Raw genomic sequence first — 19331 nt, forward strand, 5'->3', positions numbered from 1 at the left:
TGACAACTAGAAATCTCTGCCACCACAGTATAAACTCACAAGAAAAATGTAATGAGAGAAGAAGAAATTGCAACAAAAATTTTGGAAGCTATAATACAGGTGAACAAGTGATAATCGACTTAGCAGCCCCCAGAGCGCTAAATCCTAAGCCAGTAGCGGGGAAAGCCAAGGAAGAAAGCAGTTTACATCACCAAGTCCTCAAAAGGCTTTGGAATTGGCAAGATCAAGTATTTCTGGAGGTAAGAATAAAGGTAGAGGTAAAAGCAGAAAGATGTTGAATGCCTGTTTACAAAGAAGTTTGGCCTTGAGATCCTCTCTTGTTCTCCAGAAGCAAAGGAACTGCTCCATCCTTCCTCCAGCACAAAACTAGAGGTTTCACATCTTTAGAGGGTCTCTGCCCAGGAGAACACCAGTTAAGGATGGGAGTACCTTACCTAGATAGGGAAATTAAATGAATGTCTCATACTGAATGCTGAGACCTCCTCCTAATGTACACACTTCCTTTCCCTCGTTTGATTTCCAGAGTTCTGGTAGCCAAGCCTGTTCCATCCAGAAAAGAGACTGGAATCTCTTTCTCTGACCATCCCAAAAGGAAAGATAGGAAGATATAAAGATATTGACATCAGAGATTCTGCAGTGAAACAGCTCAGGAAAATCACCCTACATTAAACCCAGACTCAACAAACCATGTCCTTGCACACACAGTTTCCAATCATCTATTTAGTGCCCAGTTCTTAAATATGATTGTATAACCAAGGATCAACACACATCTTAGGAAAGCCCCTAACGTGAAATATAGATAGTAAAACTAAAAGCAACATATGAAATAAATTTTAAAAAAAAGAAAAACAACTTGGAGGAAACAGACTGTGCAAGGAGAAGAAACTCTAGAAAAATAAAAGCTACCATTGATATAAAAGATATAAAAGATATCCTATTTATGAAATAAAAGCAGGGTGCTGTTTTTTAAAAATTTAGTGAACAAAAAAGAGCTCTTGCAAATTAAAATTGTGACGGTTGTGGGGCTGGCCCCGTGGCCGAGTGGTTAAGTTCGCGCGCTCCGCTGCAGGCGGCCCAGTGTTTCGTTGGTTCGAATCCTGGGTGCGGACATGGCACTGCTCATCAGACCACGCTGAGGCAGCGTCCCACATGCCACAACTAGAAGCACCCACAACGAAGAATATACAACTATGTACCGGGGCGGGGGGGGGGGGACTTTGGGGAGAAAAAAGGAAAAAATAAAATCTTTAAAAAAAAAAAAATTGTGACGGTTGAAATGAAAAACTCAGCAGAAGAGTTAGTAGATAAAATTGAATCAAACTATAAGAAAATAGAGTAAAAGAGCAAAATTATGGAAAATAGGAGAAAAATACATAAGAGTATTGGCAAACTAGTCCAGAGTATCCAATAATAAAAGTTCCAAAAAGAGAGCATACAGAATATAGAAGAAAGGAAATAATAAGAGAAAATTAAGGAAAATTTCCAGGGGCCAGCCCATTGGCAGAGTGGTTAAGTTCACACACTCCACTTCAGCAGCCCAAGGTTCACTGGTTTGGATCCTGGGCACAGACCAACACACTGCTCATTGATCCATGCTATGGCAGCGTGCCACATAGAAGAACTAGAAGGACTTACAACTAGGATATACAGCTATGTATTGGGGCTTTGGGGAGGAAAAAAAAAAGAGGAAGATTGGTAACAGATGTTCATTCATGGTCAATCTACCTCACCAAAAAAAAAGCATGGCTTAAAAAAAAAAAAGAAAATTTCCTAGAATCAAGTAATACGTTTATATGTTAAAAGGGCCTCCAGGGAGGTTGCGGAGAAAAAGGAACCCTCATACACTGCTGGTGGGAATGCAAACTGGTGCAGCCACTATGGAAAACAGTATGGAGATTCCTCAAAAAACTAAAAATAGAACTACCATACGATCCAGCCATCCCACTACTGGGTATTTATCCAAAGAGCCTGAAGTCAGCAATCCCAAAAGTCCTGTGCACCCCAATGTTTATTGCAGCACTGTTTACAATAGCCAAGACGTGGAAGCAACCTAAGTGCCCATCAACAGACGAATGGATAAAGAAGATGTGGTACATATATACAATGGAATACTACTCAGCTGCAAAACAGAACAAAATCATTCCGTTTGCAATAACATGGATGGACCTTGAGAGAATTATGTTAAGTGAAATAAGCCAGCAAGAGAAAGATAATCTGTGTATGACTCCACTCATATGAGGAATTTAAAACTATGGACCAAGAACAGTTTAGTGGCTACCAGGGGAAAGGTGGGATGGGGGGTGGGCACAAAGGGTGAAGTGGTGCACCTACAACATGACTGACAAACATTAATGTACAATTGAAATTTCACAAGATTGTAACCTATCAATAACTCAATAAAAAAAAAAAAGTAGGAATAAGGAAAGAAGAAAAAAAAAAAAAAGGGCCTCCAGGTTCTCAGAACAATGGATGAAAATATATAACACCAACGCACATCATCATGAAATTTCAAAATACTAGAGAAAATGAAAACCCTATAACATTCAAGAGAGGAAAAAAACAGGTGACTGACAAAGGTGTCATAATGGCTTTTGTCTTCTCAACAGCAGTCCTGGAAGCTAGATGACAATGGAGCAAGGCCTTCAAAATTCTGAAGGAAAATCCTGTCCAACCTAGGATTCTCTATCTAGCCAAATTATGAATCAAGTGTGCAGGCAGAATAAGACATTTTCTGACATACAAGTTTTTAAAAAGTTTGCTTCCCATGAACCTTTACTGAGGAAGCTCTGAAGGATGTGTTCTACCAAAATGAGGGAATAAACCAAGACAGAAGATAGCATAGGATCTAGAAAGCAGGGGATCCAACCCAAAGGCACAGAAAGAAAACTCCAGGATGATGGCTAATATCAATTCCTGTGTGCAGCTGTACACCTGGCAGAGAAAGCTAACAGTACAGATGGAGCAGGCCAAAAGGCTCCATCCCAGGAGAGATTTCTTTAAAAAAAAAATGAAATTGGTAAAATACCCAAAGTGTCTGAATATATTGAGAGGAGATTTAGACAATTGGTGAAAAATCTAGGATTTAATTAGTCATAGAAAATTATATAAGTAGGGGGAAAAGAAAATATTAACTCCAGGGAAAAAGTTGCATCGGAAAGGAAAAGTACTTTAGTATATTATATGACTCAGGTATGAATAGATTTTATATAATCATAATTAAGTAAACTCAATGTGGATCTAACCAGAATTAAAACTATTGAGAGGATTGGGGATGGCAGGAGGAGGAGAGTTATGTTTGTGAATATAAGGACACAATAGTAAAAGAGAAACAAATTCTCATATTCCATAAAAGAAATTCATCAGATAACACCTAAAATTGAAATAATGAGAATGCATATTGTTTAGTAACATGAAGCAAATAGCAAATAAACATCTAAAAATCTTGAAAGTCACTGCCTTTAGAAAACTGTTAAAGTGGGAATGGGGAACATATGAAATATTTTTTTAAAAGCATTGAAGAACTGTTTCACTCTGTGCAGAAACTATTTGACTCTTTAAACCATGTGCAAATATACCATTGATAAGAAAATAAAAACTGAAAAATTTTTTCTTTTAAAACAGTCTGGAAAAAGAGAGCAAGAGAGGGATTAGTGAGTTTTAGAGGTGATAAAGGTACGTTAGCAACAAACTAAGACTCTATTCTTGACATATTCAAAAAGATTGAAAGAGAATTTAAAAGAAGAAAATAAGTACAAGAAGGGAAAAAAATTACCTAAAATCCTACCACTCATTAACATTTTAGTGAATATCTTCCAAACATCTACATGTCTGTACAGATAATGGAAGAGTGGAGGGAAGGCAGAAAGGGAGGGAAGCAGGAAGGGAGGGAGGACAGGTAGATGAAAAAATGGATAATACTATACCAGCTGATTTTGTTAATTTTTCTAATTAATAATATGTTATAGAGCTTTTTCCCTGTCAATAAATATAGATATATGTCATAGTTTTAAATAGCTACACAGTGTTCAATTGTAGCATAATTAATTCATTAATCTGTTGATGGGCATTTAGATTGTTTCCTTTTTTTTTTTTCTTACCATTATAATCAATGCAGCATATGTTGCAGGAAACATTCTTATTCTTACATCAGACACTTGTTTGATTGTTTTAGAACATATTCCTGGAAGCAAAAATCCTAGATCTCAGGATATTTACATTTTAAATTTTGATCTTAAAACCACCTTTAGGAAGGGAGTACCAATTTACCTTCCCACCAATCACAAAACTTCTCTTTTCTCACATCCTTGCTAATTACTAGAAAATGTCAGTCTTTATTTCTGACAATCTAATAGGGATAAGATAATAATTTACTATGCTTTTGTTTGTTTATCTTTCATTAGCAAGTTTGTGCATATATTAATTGACCATTTGTATTTGGTTATTTTTGCGAATTGCCTGTTCATATAATTTGCCCATTTTTCTCCTGATATACTAGTCTTTACTTATTGTATGATTCTTTTTCCAACCTCTTAAATCAGATGCTTACCTTATTAATTTTCACCCTTTCTTCTTTTATTAAAAAATAAGTTAGGGCCCAGCCCCATGGCTGAGTGGTTAAAGTTCTGCATGCTCCACTTCAGCGGCCCAGGTTCAAGGGTTTGGATCCTGGGCGCAGACCTACTCCACTCACCAGCCACACGGTGTCCCATATAAAAAAAATAGAGGAAAATTGGCATAGATCTTAGCTCAGGGCTAATCTTTCTCAAGTGAAAAAAAAAAAGAGGGAGATTGGCAACAGATGTTAGCTCAGGGTGACTCTTCCTCAGCAAAAAAAAATGAATAAGTTAAAGTAGTCTCAGCCTTTGCTGCACATTAGAATTGCCTGAGGAACTTTCAAAAATATACTGATGTATGGGGCCCCATCTAAGACTGATAAAATCAGCATATCTGAAAGTAAACCTCAAGCATTCTTTTACTCTCAATTTTTACTCTCACTTTTTAAGTGTGTATATTATAGATGGCAAACAGTGACTTTCTTTCAGACTGCTCCAACAATTTGACTTTGGTGAATTTCAGAAAGTAAGTTTGTATTTATTTTAATTATTTATCTATCTGGATTTATTTCCATTATCTTACTTGGTATTTTCTATTTTTCCAGTCTGTTTTTTATGCTTGCTTTTTCCTCCTTTCCTAACTTCCTTTGGATTAATCAAGATGCTTGTTTTTAATTTGTTTCCTCTACTGTTTGAAAGCATACAATCTTTTTCTCTTAGGGATTGTTCTTAATTAATCAATAACTTTATCCTTCACTAAACAATGCCTAAGAATGCCTTAACTGTGATCACTTCCTTCTCATCTTACATACTTTTGGTTCTCTAGTATTTTACCCTCAAATTAGACATTACTGTTATTGTTTTATATAGGCAATATTTGTTTACTTTTACCAGTCTCATTTATTTACCAGTCTCTTTGCTCACTATTTAGGGTATCCAGAGTAAGTATCTAGAAATTTCACTGAGGTAGAAGACCCTTGAATTTAGTTGAATTTGTTTCCCACCCTCTGTCACACAAATGTCTTACCAATAAGTCTAAAGTAATTGCTACTTCTTGCTCACTAGGTCCAGTGAGCATAATGTCATCAGTGTAATGGGTCAGTGTGATACCTTGTGGGAGGGAAAGGCAATCAAGATCCCTGTGAACTGAATTATGACATAGGGCTGGAGAGTTGATATACCCCCGAGGCAGGACAGTAAAGGTGTATTGCCAGCCTTGGCAGCTGAACACAAACTGCTCCTCTGGGACCTTACAGACAGGAATGGAGAAAAAGGCATTTGCCAGATCAACAGCTGCATACCAGGTACCAGATATGTTAATTTGCTCGAGCAATGAAACCAACACCTGGTACAACAACTGCCACTGGAGTCACCATGTGGTTAAACTTATGAGAATCCACTGTCATTCTCCAAGATGCATCTGTCTTCTGCACAGGCCAGAGAGGCAAGTTGAATGGGGAGGGGGTGGGAATCACCATCCCTGCATCTTTCAAGTCCTTGATGGTGGCACTAATCTCTGCAGCTCCTCCAGGAATACAGCATTGCTTTTCGTTTACTATTTTCCTAAGTAGAGGCAGTTCTAGTGGCTTCCACTTGGATTTTCCCACCATAATAACCCTCACTCCACAGGTCAGGGAACCAATAGGGGGATTCTGCAGCTGTTAAGTATGTCTATTCCAATTATGGAACTGTGGAAATAGCCACAGGATGCATTTGGGGACACACTGGACCCACTGTGAGATGGACCTGAGCCAAAACTCCATTGATCACCTCACCTCCATAAGCCCCTACTCTGACTGGTGGGCCACTGTAATGTTGGGATCTCCTGGAATTAGTGTCAGTTCAGACACAGTGTCCAGTAGACCCCAAAAGGTCTGATTATTTCCTTTTCCTCAGTGTACAGTGACCCTGGTAAAAGGCCATAGGTCCCTTTGGAGAAGCCTGGGAGAAAGATTAACAGTATAAATTTTTGGTAATATACTGAGGTCCTTCCACAAGGGGACCCCACATCCCTTCATTCAAAGGGTTCTAGGCCTGTAAATTGGCTCAAGTTTGGGACTTGATTGGAGTTCACTCAGTCAGTTATCTAGGTCAACCAGATATTTCTAAAAAGGGGAACTTCATGGGTGGGGCAGCCTAGCTCTTTATCTAGTTGTGTAGCTGGCGGTGTGTTTATTCACGATGGATGTCTTTGGGGGGCTGGCCCGGTGGCGCAGCGGTTAAGTTCACACGTTCCGCTTCTCAGCGGCCCCGGGTTCACCGGTTTGGATCCCTGGTGCAGACATGGCACCGCTTGGCACGCCATGCTGTGGTAGGCGTCCCACATATAAAGTAGAGGAAGATGGGCACGGATGTTAGCTCAGGGCCAGGCTTCCTCAGCAAAAAAGAGGAGGACTGGCAGTAGTTAGCTCAGGGCTAATCTTCCTCAAAAAAAAAAAAAAAAAGGTGGATGTCTTTGAGGTGGATGCCTCGGAGATTAAAATGTCAAACACTTACATTACAATAAAAAAAGCTAATTGTCAGATGCTTACACTATAGTCATGCAGCTCCTTGCTTCTTGTAAGTGGTTGCTTCAGAGTAAAGTGTCCAATGCAGATATTTTACATATCTCTATTGCCAGATCATGCCTTTGACTATCAGTGCTATCTTTACTACTGGAAATAGAGTCATTAGCATCTTTAAATCTAATCAGATTAGAGAGTCAATTCCAGAAACCCCAGAACCAATTAGAAAACTCATTCTTAACATTCTGTTCCTCTGGAACCATTCTTGGTACCAAAATCTGTATTTGAGTTCTCCAGAGAAACAGAATCAATAGGATACAAATTTATATATTATAAATTTTATATTAAATTTTACGAATTTTTAAAAAAGGTAAGTATATTTATATAAATATGTATATGGAGACTTGTGAGATTTCTTCTGAAGAATTGGGACACGTGATTATGGAGGTTAAGTCTCATGATCTGCCATCTGCAAACTGGAGACCCAGGAAAGCTGCTGGTTTGTAATTCCACTCCAAGTCTGAAGACCTGAGAACCAGAGGAACCAATGGTGTAAATCCAAGTCCAAGGGCAGGAGAAAATCAAGGTCCCAGCTCAGAGAGGCAGGCAGGAATAGAAAAAGGCGAGAGGGAGTCCTTCTTCCTCTGTTTTTTGTTCCTTTCAGGTCCTCAACTGATTGGATGATGCCCACCCCCATTGGGGAGGGCAATCTACGGTACTAAGTCCACTGACTCAAATGCTAATTTCATCTGGAAACACCTTCACAGACACACCCAAAAATAAAGTTTAATCTGGGCAGTCTGTGGCACAGGCAAGTTGACACATAAAATTAGCCATCAGGATAGTTTAACTGCATTAACAATTCTAGGTTGAGAGTTATTTTTTTCTTGGCATGTTGAGGATATTACTCTACTGCATTCTGGATAGCATTATTGCTGTTGAGAAGTCTTCTGTCAGTCTAATAATTGTTTCTTGGTAAATCTTTTTTTTTTTTTTAAAGATTGGCACCTGAGCTAACAACTGTTGCCAATCTTTTTTTTTTTTTCCTACTCTTTTCTCCCCAAAGCCCCCAAGTATATAGTTGTATATTTCAGTTGCGGGTCCTTCTAGTTGTGGCATGTGGGACACTGCCTCAATGTGGAGGAGCAGTGCCATGTCCACGCCCAGGATCAGAACCTATGAAACCCTGGGCTGCTGCAGCGGAGTGCGCAAATTTAACCACTCAGCCACGGGTCTGGCCCCCGGTAAATCATCTTTTTATCTCTGACTGATTTTAAGATTTTTTTTTTGTCTTTAGTGTGTCTGGATTTAGTGTGTATGGATTTCTTTTTATTTCTCCTGTTTGGTGTTTGTTGTGTTTTATGAATCTGAGGGTTCATGCCTTTCCATTGATTCTAGAAATTTCCCACCTACTGTCTCTTTTAATATTGCCTCATCCCCATTATCTCTATTCTATCCCTTCAAGACTCTGATTAGATGAATATTAGATCCTCTCACTTTTTCTTCCATTTCTCTTAACATGTTTTTCATACTTTCCATCTCTTTGTCTCTCTGTGCTAGGTTCCGTAGTATTTTTTCAGCTTTATCTCCCAATTCAGTAATTCTTTCTTCAGTCGTATTTAATCTGTCAACCCATTCATTGAGTTTTTAATTTCAATTTTTATAATTTAATTTCTAGAAATTCTATTTGGTAATTTTTTAAATCTACTTGGTCCTTTCTTGCTAGTCTTTTATTCTGTGTTCATGGTTTTGATTTCCTCTTTTATGTCTTAAGGGTACTTAAATATGTTTGGTAATTCCAGTATCTGAAATGGTTGAAATTCAATTCTGCTGTTTGCTGTTTCTGCTGACTCTCACCCGTGATGTTTATTTTCTCACTGATTTTGTAATTTTGGATGATGAGCTTATGTTTAGCTGATCGTAATGTGTGAGAATTCTGTGAAACCTGAGTTTAGAGTGTATACCTCTAGAGAAGATTTGTGTTTGCTTGAGCCAGCTGACTTAAAGTGCTATCAACCCAGGACGACTTTAAGTTATGTTTTAAACTGAGACTTTCCTAGACTCCACAGGTAAAGCCAAATCCCAAACCCACATGAGGGGAAGCATGTGGTTTCTGGTTCTCAGCAGTAATTTCTTTCTTATCGAGAGCTCACATCAGTCAACAAGTTTTACTGTCATCTCCCTTTACTGGAGGGTGGATTCTTTCTAGCCCACCTTTTCATTGACAGAATAACCTTTTAAACAGTCTTAACTTTGGGCCAGGGTGGCAGTTCCAATTCTTCTTCTTATGTGGGCCTAAGGCCTTGTCTCCTGCTTTCTTGAAACACAAGGATTTAAGTTCTCATGATCAGCAAGTACAGCCAAGGCTTTTATAGTTATTTAACACTGTGGTTTCCTATTTCCTGTTATCCTCTCCTTTGGTATCCGGGGATTTCCCTTGTTTTCTCATGAATTCAACTATGCATTTGAAAGATATTTGTGTTTTATCTTGTGTGTATATTGTAAGGTGCTAGAAGAGTATGTTTCAGATATTTGTAGATGCTTTTTACATATTAAGATATTAATATCACACTAATCATATATGTTGCAAATATTTACCTAGGGTTTTTTTGTCCTTAGCTTTATTCATATTCTCTTTTCCTTTACAGAAAATTTGAATTTTTATGTGGTCAAATCTCTGCATTTTCCCCTTCACGGTTTCCTACCTTTGTTGTCATATTTACAAAGGCTTTCTCTACCACAAAATAATCTCCCTTTTTTTTCCTACTATTTTTCTGGTTTATTTTTCAATAAACTTTTTATTTTTGAATAATTTTAAGTTAATAAAAAAGTTGCAAAGTTAGTACAGAGAATTCCTGTATATCTGTTTTCATTTTCTGACATTTTTCATCCCCCTGAAATTTATTATATATGCATTCATTTATTCAAAAATACCAGCTGTGTTCCAGGTACTGGTCTAGACCCTGCAGACATGGCAATGAAAACACAAATCAGGTTTCTCCTTTGATAGAGCTTATATTCTAATGAGATAAACAGACAATAACTGGTCAACGTACTTTGGAAAATGTCATTTTATTATGGCTCTTATCCCTTTGTATTCTGAGGCTACTTATCTCACTTGTTTGTAAAGTTATATTTTACAGGAATTATATATTTTTTAGATACCTAGTATATCATAAGCACCTAACCATAAATGTTTGTAAGAAATGGACGAGTGAATAGAGCTATGTCATTTACATAGATACTATTTATTTTTACTTGTTTTGTCAGGTGTAGAACACAGCCATTAATTCAATACAAACCCCTTCTGTTTAATCAGCAATGTCCTAAGTGCTTTTAGGGTTTGATAGTGATAAAAATAATAACCACAGCTAACACTCAGTGCATACTGTGTGCCACGAATTAGCTCATTTAATACTTACTCTTTAAGATAAGTATTTCCATTGTCCTCAATTTCTAGTGAAGAAATTTAGGGTTAAGGACTCACAGCCAATAAAAGGGAGAGCCAGGTTTGGAACTCAAGTCTGTTTGGCTGTAAAGCCTGAGCTAAGATTAGTACTTCTTTAACCAAAATGCCCACTAGTCCTTATCAAGCATCCTCTACGCTTGTCAGGCACATTTCCTCATTCTCTCTGGCACACGGTTTCACTCTCAACCTCCATACCATTGCTTGTATTGAACTTCTGCCTCTCTACCCACCCACCCCCCCCACACACACACATACACACATAAAATACTGTATTATTTTCATAAATTTTACCCTTTCAATTCTCAGCCCAATCTCCTTTCCAACTTCCTTTCCAACAACGTTTGCTTTCTTTTCCTAAACTTCTAAAGCATCTTCAAACTGGGGTTCACATACCATTAGGGCTACAAGAAGCCTTCCTAGAGTGCACAGGAATAGATAATTTTGAAGAATTAACATACAGATCTTCAATTTCCATTTGTATTCTTTTCTAAAACTTCTCTCATTATGCCTATGATGAGGGTGTCAGGCTGCTTCTCCATTCCCACCATCATTTTCACAATAACTCTTCTTCTATTTCATAAAAAAAATCCAAAATAAAAAGGAAGGAGTGAGAAATACATGTCTTTCACCCGTGAATCTTACTGTGGTGAATTGCCAGGTGATTTTAAAACTTCCATGGGTACCAAACAAAGGAATAATTCAAAATGTTGGTATCAATGTAAGAAAGTAAGTGACTTATGACTGAGTTAAAGATCATTTACAACTGCGGCTGGCCCCATGGCTGAGTAGTTAAGTTTGCGCGCTCCGCTGCAGGCAGCCCAGTGTTTCGTTGGTTCGAATCCTGGGCGCGGACATGGCACTGCTCATCAGACCACGCTGAGGCAGCCTCCCACATACCACAACTAGAAGGACCCACAACGAAGAATATACATCTATGTACCGGGGGGCTTTGGGGAGAAAAAGGAAAAAATAAAATCTTTAAAAAAAAAAATCATTTACAACCAAGAGGTTTCCAATTTTAACAACATTGAAGGAAGACCAGATTGAATAACAGCTGATATTAAAGTAATTTTATTGGTAGATCTCTATGTGACTTTTGGCACATATCTCAGAAGGAATTTGACAATTTGATTGACATCTCATCTTATATTTATGAGGACAAGGTTTCTCAGCATTATAACAATAGAAAAAATAGAAATAGAATTGATACTGAGTGTTGTGTCATTGAAGCAGTAAGTCATTTATTTATTCACATATACCTGAACTAATTGAAAAAAGAACCCAGCGTGACCATGCCATTAGGATGCATTTCCAATTAAAGTTAATGTTTAATGCCAATAATTATTTACCAAAATCAGTAATATATATTTGTTTTGATCAATTGTATATGAACAACAATTCTAATAATAACTCAATCTAGATTACCCCCTTAAGCCTATGGTCATAGGAAATAAAATAATCTTACAATATGTAAATATTTTTGATGCAGAGAAGTATGATAGGATGTTCAATAAAAAGTTGCCAATCAAAAAGTTCTATTACGTTATGATAAAACTGTGGAAAAAAGGAAATGGAAATATGAGTTCAAGGAAAAAAAGGAATAATATACTGTTAAAAAGGGACAAGAGCTTGCTCATATACTTTTTAAATTGAATAATGGTGAGTATCAAATCACTATGATATTTAGATTCTATTGGATTATTCTTTGAAGAGTGATGTTATCATTTTATTTTTAAATAGTGATATTTACTCAACAACAAAAAAAACAAACAACCCAATTAAAAAATGGGCAAAAGATCTGAACAGAGATTTCTCTAAAGAAGATATACCACGGCCAACAGGCATATGAAAAGATGCTCAACATCATTAGCTATCAGGGAAATGCAAATCAAAACTATGATAAGATATCACCTCACTCCGGTCAGAATGGCTATAATTAACAAGACAGGAAACAAGTGTTGGAGAGGATGTGGAGAGAAGGGAACCCTCATACACTGCTGGTAGGAGTGCAAACTGGTGCAGCCACTATGGAAAACAGTATGGAGTACCCTCAGAAAATTAAGAACAGATCTACCATATGATCCAGCTATTCCACTGCTGGGTATTTATCCAAATAACTTAAAAATACAAATGCATAAAGATATATACACCCCTATGTTCATCACAGTATTATTCACAATCACCAAGGCTTGGAAGCAACCTAGGTGCCCATCAAGGGACGAATGGATAAAAAAGATGTGGTGTAGGGGGCCAGCTCCGTGGCCGAGTGGTTAAGTTCGCGCGCTCCACCGCGGCGGCCCAGGGTTCGGATCCTGGGTGCGGACATGGCACCGCTCGTCAGGCCACGTTGAGGCGGCGTCCCACATCCCACAACTAGAAGGACCTGCAACTAAGATATACAACTGTGTACAGGGCGGGGGTTGGGGAGATAAAGCAGAAAAAAAAAAAAAAAGATTGGCAACAGTTGTTAGCCCAGGAGCCAATCCTTGAAAAAGAAGGAATATTAGCAACAGTTGTTAGCCCAGGTGCCAATCTTTAAAAAAAATAAAAAATAAAAATAAATTTAAAAAAAAGATGTGGTGTATATACACAATGGAATACTACTCAGCCATAAGAAATGATGAAATCTGGCCATTTGTGAAAACATGGATAGACCTTGAGGGAATTACGCTAAGTGAAATAAGTCAAAAGGAGAAAGTCAAATACCATATGATCTCACTCATAAGTAGAAGATAAAAACAACAACCAGCACACAGCAACAGAGACTGGATTGATGGTTACCAGAGGGGAAGGTGGGAGGGAGGAGAGTGAAAGGGGTAATTAGGCACACGTGTGGTGATGGATTATAATTGGTCTTTGGGTGGTAAACATGATGTAATCTACACAGAATTCGAAATATATTATGATGTACATCTGAAAGTTATATAATGTTATAATCCAATGTTACTGCAATAATAAAAATATTTTAAAAATAAAAACAAAGGACAGTGAAAAAATTTTTGTTATACACGAGCATATGGTGAAAAATAAATCTCCCACTCTTATTTCCCAAAAAAAAAAGATATTTAAAATATGCTGGAAGTTACATCCTTAGCAAGTACTTACACTTAGAATTTTAAAATCTAGATGTCAACTTAAAAATGTATAAAGGAGTATATTGTTCCTCGGATTATTTTAGGGGGTACATGAAAAGAAATGCTCAAAGGCAACTAGTCTACACCTAGGGTCTCATTTTTCTCATTTCTTGCTTGAGTAGGTTTCTTATCTTCCTATCTAGATTGCAAGTTCTCTTTGTGTAAGAATTATGCCCTATTTCTTGTGTTTTTCCCAGACACTCAGGGAGAGGAGCATGTAAGTAAGCAAAGTAAGCAGCTGTGGAACTGAGTCGGGCAGGGGTGGACCAAGCAGCCTTTGTAGCCTGGCAGTATTGTAGTTTATGCTCATGAATTTTATGCACATTTTGCAAATATTGCTCAGTTCTGCTATGGTCAGGAAAGTTTCCTCATCCCAAAATATAATTCTTCCTCACACCCCACTGCTATTGATGCTTGGAATTCCTTCAAATAGCGTCACAAATTTTCTTTCCACATTTATTCAAAATGCATGTATCCTTAGAAGAAGTAACATTGACGTATAATCAGATTATATTAGATTACTTCCAAGAGTGAGTTTTTACAAAGGAGGATGAGGAGAACCAAGAGGTTTATTTGTTGGCTCCATGAGCTGACTCTAAGCCAAGCATCTCTTCCTAACTGACATGATCCTGAAGAGCAGATTAGATAGGACCTTATTGATTCTGAAATGACCAACCACATCAAAATCCTCATTTCTGGGAAAACATTCTTGAATAGAGGAGCTCCCAGTGTCTATACTGACTGAGAAATGAAGATAAGGTTTAATAGTAACCCTGCTGGACCTCCAATTTGCAGACCACCTTAAAGTAACTAAGCAGTCACAACTGGCCCTGCCTTTGGGTGAGTGAATGAGTTAATACACTTCTTTTCCTGTTTCTGGTGACTCCCCATAATCAAAACCCTTTGGCTGCAGAGTATCTTTCCTCTGGTGTAGGGAAGATTTTAGTGCAGTACCCAGAACATAATAGACATTTGGTAGATGTTGGTCAAACAAACAGATTCTCAGGAAGAGAGGGGACTCTTGAGAAGCAACTGGTAATGAAGTTAGACTGCCAATTAACCTGAAACCTGGGTCACTCAAGATTTATATCTTTGATTCATTTTTCTCTGCAGCAAGTGAAAGGGAATTTTGCTAGGCTGCAGGCCTGCATCTCAGAACTCCGCATGTTGCAGAGAGAGGGTTGTTTCAGACCCCAAGGCGCTTCTCTGCAGATGGCAGTAGAGGATGGGCTCCAGCAGTTCAAACAGTACAGCCGACATGTGACCACAGGCGCAGCTCTGACCTACACTTCCCTGGAGGTAAGAGATGCTGGCCTTTAGGACTCTAAGCCATCTTCCCATTTCAATCCATCTAGATGCTTCGTTATTTATCATCCTTGTATTGTTCTCTGTTTCATACGCACTGAATGTCGTTTTCAAGGCTAGATTTTCAGCTCCCTGCAGGCAGGAGGCGTGCTCCCTTTTGCCTATAACCCGTGCAATTCTTATTACACAGCTAGGCATAAAGAAGAGTTCTAAAAATGTGGACTGAAGTGAATTATAAGGAAAAACTGAAATCAAAATAAAATTTGAATATGCCATCTGCCTCTAGGTTTTTGAAACTTGTAAAGCAATCATCAAACTGCCTAGATTGGTGTCTATATTTATATTTTCTGGGTACTCTTAAGAATTTACATTGTTCTCAATTAAATCTTGTCATCAAATTGAATAAATTTTCTTGGGATTAGCAAATGTGCAAATGTAAACATTTCTAAAATTCTGGTGCCAAACTAAGACAATCTTAAAAATATAAGTCGTGACTAGATCCTCCATTGTGTGTGAGTGACTTAAAACACTTTCAGTCTCTGATAACTCAGGCATCAAACAGATGAGTTTAAAAAATAATTGTGCTTTTATCTGCATCCTGTTCCTCAGTCAAACATGTCTAAGTACAAAAAAGAATTGCATGTATTTAATACCTGCCTTCCAGAATTTCAAATTTAAGACAAAACTGTTAACAAAAACATATAGTGTACTCATTCAGGTAGAATAAATTACTCAAATTATACACAAACACATCAATATTCCTTCAGGTCCAATATATTGATGAAGAGTGAGTGCATTTTAGAGTTAAGAGAGCAAAAGAAACAGCTCAGCTGGATACAGGTTGAGAAAGGAGAGAAATCTACATGGAAGTAGCACCATGAGAAAGGAGCATATATGCTCTCTGATATTCAGTACCCATTTAGTGAGTGGAATTTAAGGATTCTATTTCCTTTGTTTCCTCATAAAATCAAAGCATTTTGAGTGAGAGACATACTGCCAGTGCTTCAAGCATTCTTTAAAAACGAAAATGCAGGGATGGCTTCTTACTGGTCACGTACGGGGGTAGGCTCAGCCTGTTTGCAAGGGTCCTGGGAGGATCTGTCCCACCAGACCTCTCCCACCAGAATCTGTCAAATGAAATTTGATTTGTAAGTTACAGTTAAGTCCTCCTCCTTTGCTCTGAAGACAGTAGCCACTACGACAGACTTGCTGTCTTCATCCTCCAGATCTAACCTGTTATGTTCTTCACTCTGTACGTCAGGGAAAGAACACACATTGATTCTTGGATTTGTTCCCAGATCACTGTTCTGACTTCCCAGCCTGGAAAAGAGGTGGTCAAACAATTGGAGGAAGGATTAAAAGATACAGACCTAGTCAGGGTCAGGAGGCTTCAGGTGGTTGAGATTACAAAGGGAGTCCTGGAGGGTATGGACTCAGCATCCCCTGTTGAAGAGCCCAGCAACGATGGTAAGAATTAAAGGAAAAGGTGAAAAGAATGGTAAGAATTTTAATGACTAGTCTTTTACGGATCAGGAAGATTATTTTCCATGGTCTTTCTATGTTCTTAAATGAAATGAAGCCAACAGATTTCACTGCAGTTCAGCCAGGTGTTTCTAGGTGTTAGAGTTGAATTTTTTAATCGTATTTTTAATTTCAGAAACAATAAATGTTAATGTAAAACCTGAAATATAGGTATAAAAAGTAAAAATTCCTTCCTCCTCTAATCACTTTTAAGTGATTGGGGTATCCCTCCTAATGTTCTTTTATATAGATAGGAATATATATATATATATATATATTTTTTTTAGTGGGATCACGATATACACAATATTTTATAACCCTCTTTGTGTGTTAAACATCTATCTATATTAGTATCTATAGATCTGTCTCTTTTTTTACTGTGTGTTTGAACCATAGTTTATTTGTTTAATCACTTGTTAATGAACAATTTGGTTTATTACATTTTGCTGTTATAACCTATGCTGTATGAACAGACTTATATGTAGGGCTGGCTTCATGGGCTTATGACCAGTGCAGTCAAACAAGGCCCTGCATTCAGAAAGGGCTATGCTTGGGAATTAATGCTCTTTGGTTGCTGTCTTGAAATTCTTAATAATTTTATCTTTGAATGTGTGTTTTATAAGTGAGTTTGATGGAACAATGGAGCCTATGCCAGGAGATTATAGTCTTGGTGCATTCACGCCCTACCTCTTGCATCATTCCCGCCTCCCCAGAATAGGTTCTCAGTTGCAAGCTCCCTAGCCCCGATGTCCCTACCCTGCCTACCCCCACTCAGTGACCACTGGTGCCCAGGTCCCTACTAATAAGTCCTACATAAACCACCAATAATTCTACACTTCCTAGAAGAGAAAATATTCAAATTGAGTCTTAAAGGACAAATAGGAATTAGCCAAGCAGAGGAAGAGGAAAAGGTCACACAAAGACCAAAGGACATGAGAAAGCAAGATAAGTCAACTTTTCAGAGACGTGCTCATGGTTTCCTATGTCTGGAGCCTGTTAGGCAGAGGCAGGAGTGAGGCTGTAAAGGAAGGCAATGGTTAGATTAAGAAAGGCCATGTATGCCATGCTAAGACATCTGGATTTCATTCTAAGGCAATAGAAATTTATGAAAAGATTTAAGTCAGGAAGTCAAGTACAGATTCCCAAATTATGACATTTAAGAGGTTTTAGGCCAGTTTTAATTTATCCAACACTCAAGTTATGGTTCACTCTTCAGCAGTCCTTTCTATATTGGCCTTCTCCAAGGTAAGGTACACAGGGAGGTGCCCACCGTTCTCACACTATTGATTGCTTCCTGGTCCTATGTGGACAACTTCACTCTTCCCTTCACCCCCTAATTAAGTCGGGGGGTTTGTAGCTAAGGGTGTGTTTCCCATCAAATTCTGACACTTGTGGACCCTTCCAGTATCACGAAGCCACTGACATTGTTCTGGTATGGGGGGAAGGGGAAGGGTAAACAGACTTAGCTGTGTGGTTTATGAGCTCTCACTTACTGCACACACTCTGCTTTCCTCAAACCAGTCTTCTCACTGACTGTCCTTTCTGTCTCCATCCCTCCACTGGTACTGGTCATTTCTGCTGAATTCCTTCTTCTTTCCTCTGAACTCCTTCCCCTATCCTCTTCCAGCCAAATCCTCCCCGTCCTTTAAGGTATAATTCAGGTTTGTGACCACTGTACTAATTGTCCTCTTAGAACTACCACATCACTTGTGATCTGCACCACACAATTTAGCCCTTAATTATATACCATGTAGAATTGTTCACCATTGCTTTATTGTCTTCTTACCTAAATTGTAAACTACTTGATATCTGTTCTCTCTGCATTAAACTTTAAGTGCCTTGAGATTAGGAATTTGTCTTACTCATTTCTGTGTCCTAGTGTGTAGCATATCCTAGATTATCAGTAGATATTTGTTGAATGAATTGATGACAGTGATACGTGTGGAGGCTGTTCTTGGTCTTCCCAGCATCTCCTGCATCCCCTTTCTCTAGTAACACCTCCACCTTCCTGGTCACACAGTAGGCCATGACCCAGGTGAGGCAATCCTAGTTCCCAGGCCACCAATCAGAGTCCTTCCCAGTGGGTTCTCAAACTGAATCTGTGAGAGAGAAGCTCTTTTTCTTTGTCTTTGGCCATGGACAGATCAGGCATGGACTGTGTTTTTTTCTCCCTTCAGAGACTGTACCCAGAAAGACTTACTGTATCTCTAGTGGTATAGAGCTCAGAGGACTCTGAGCCCACCTGACGCCTTTGTTTAGAATAGTTAGTGGCTAGAGCTGTATAAAAGAGCTTTTAAATGCAGGAAAGCAGCTTTCTACCTTGTGCCACTGCTGATTATTCTTCCAGTAACTTTCTATTTGCTTATAAATAATACATCATCCCATAAATTGCTTGTAATTCGTCTTTGTGGGTTAAGTATATATATGGTTCATAGCTTGAAATCTTCTCTTTGCCTTTACTTTCCTCATAATTAATTCCTTTATTCCATTTATGTTTTGCTTCATCTTGGTGTCCTTCTCAAGAGATTAACAACAGCAACTTCTCTCATTCTCAGAAGGAGGAGTGTTTCAGAACTAGGTTGCCTGAGTCTAAATCCCAGTTCTATCTCTAACTAGCTGTGCAACTTTGGGCAAGGTACTTAGCCTGTCTAAGCCTTAGTTATTAATTCTTGCTCCATGCAATAATTGTGGGGATTAAGTGAGATCATATATGTTAATTACTTAGTGCGTAATAAATGCCCAGTAAAAATTAGCCGTTCTGATTATTAATATTTTTGAAAATTTTTTATGTGGATGGTTTAATATTTCTGAAAGTTGTTTTTAATGGCCAGGTTCCAAGTGGACC

General features: G+C 38.2%; 2 protein-coding genes across 3 annotated transcripts in view; one reads left to right on the top strand and one right to left on the bottom strand.

The window, feature by feature from the left end:
* Positions 1-19331, bottom strand: part of SEMA4F (ssemaphorin 4F) — a 106477-nt gene that overhangs the window by 55130 nt on the left and 32016 nt on the right. The gene's annotated exons all lie outside the window — the stretch shown is intronic.
* The window catches only part of M1AP (meiosis 1 associated protein), an 87787-nt gene that overhangs the window by 24726 nt on the left and 43730 nt on the right, over positions 1-19331 (top strand). Inside the window, exons 3-4 of the mRNA XM_023618831.2 lie at positions 14774-14959; positions 16264-16432. Coding sequence (XP_023474599.2) covers positions 14774-14959; positions 16264-16432 — 355 coding nt within the window. The remainder of the gene's footprint in view (positions 1-14773; positions 14960-16263; positions 16433-19331) is intronic.

The sequence above is a fragment of the Equus caballus genome, chromosome 15 (assembly GCF_041296265.1).
Source record: "Equus caballus isolate H_3958 breed thoroughbred chromosome 15, TB-T2T, whole genome shotgun sequence".
Lineage (NCBI taxonomy): Eukaryota > Metazoa > Chordata > Mammalia > Perissodactyla > Equidae > Equus > Equus caballus.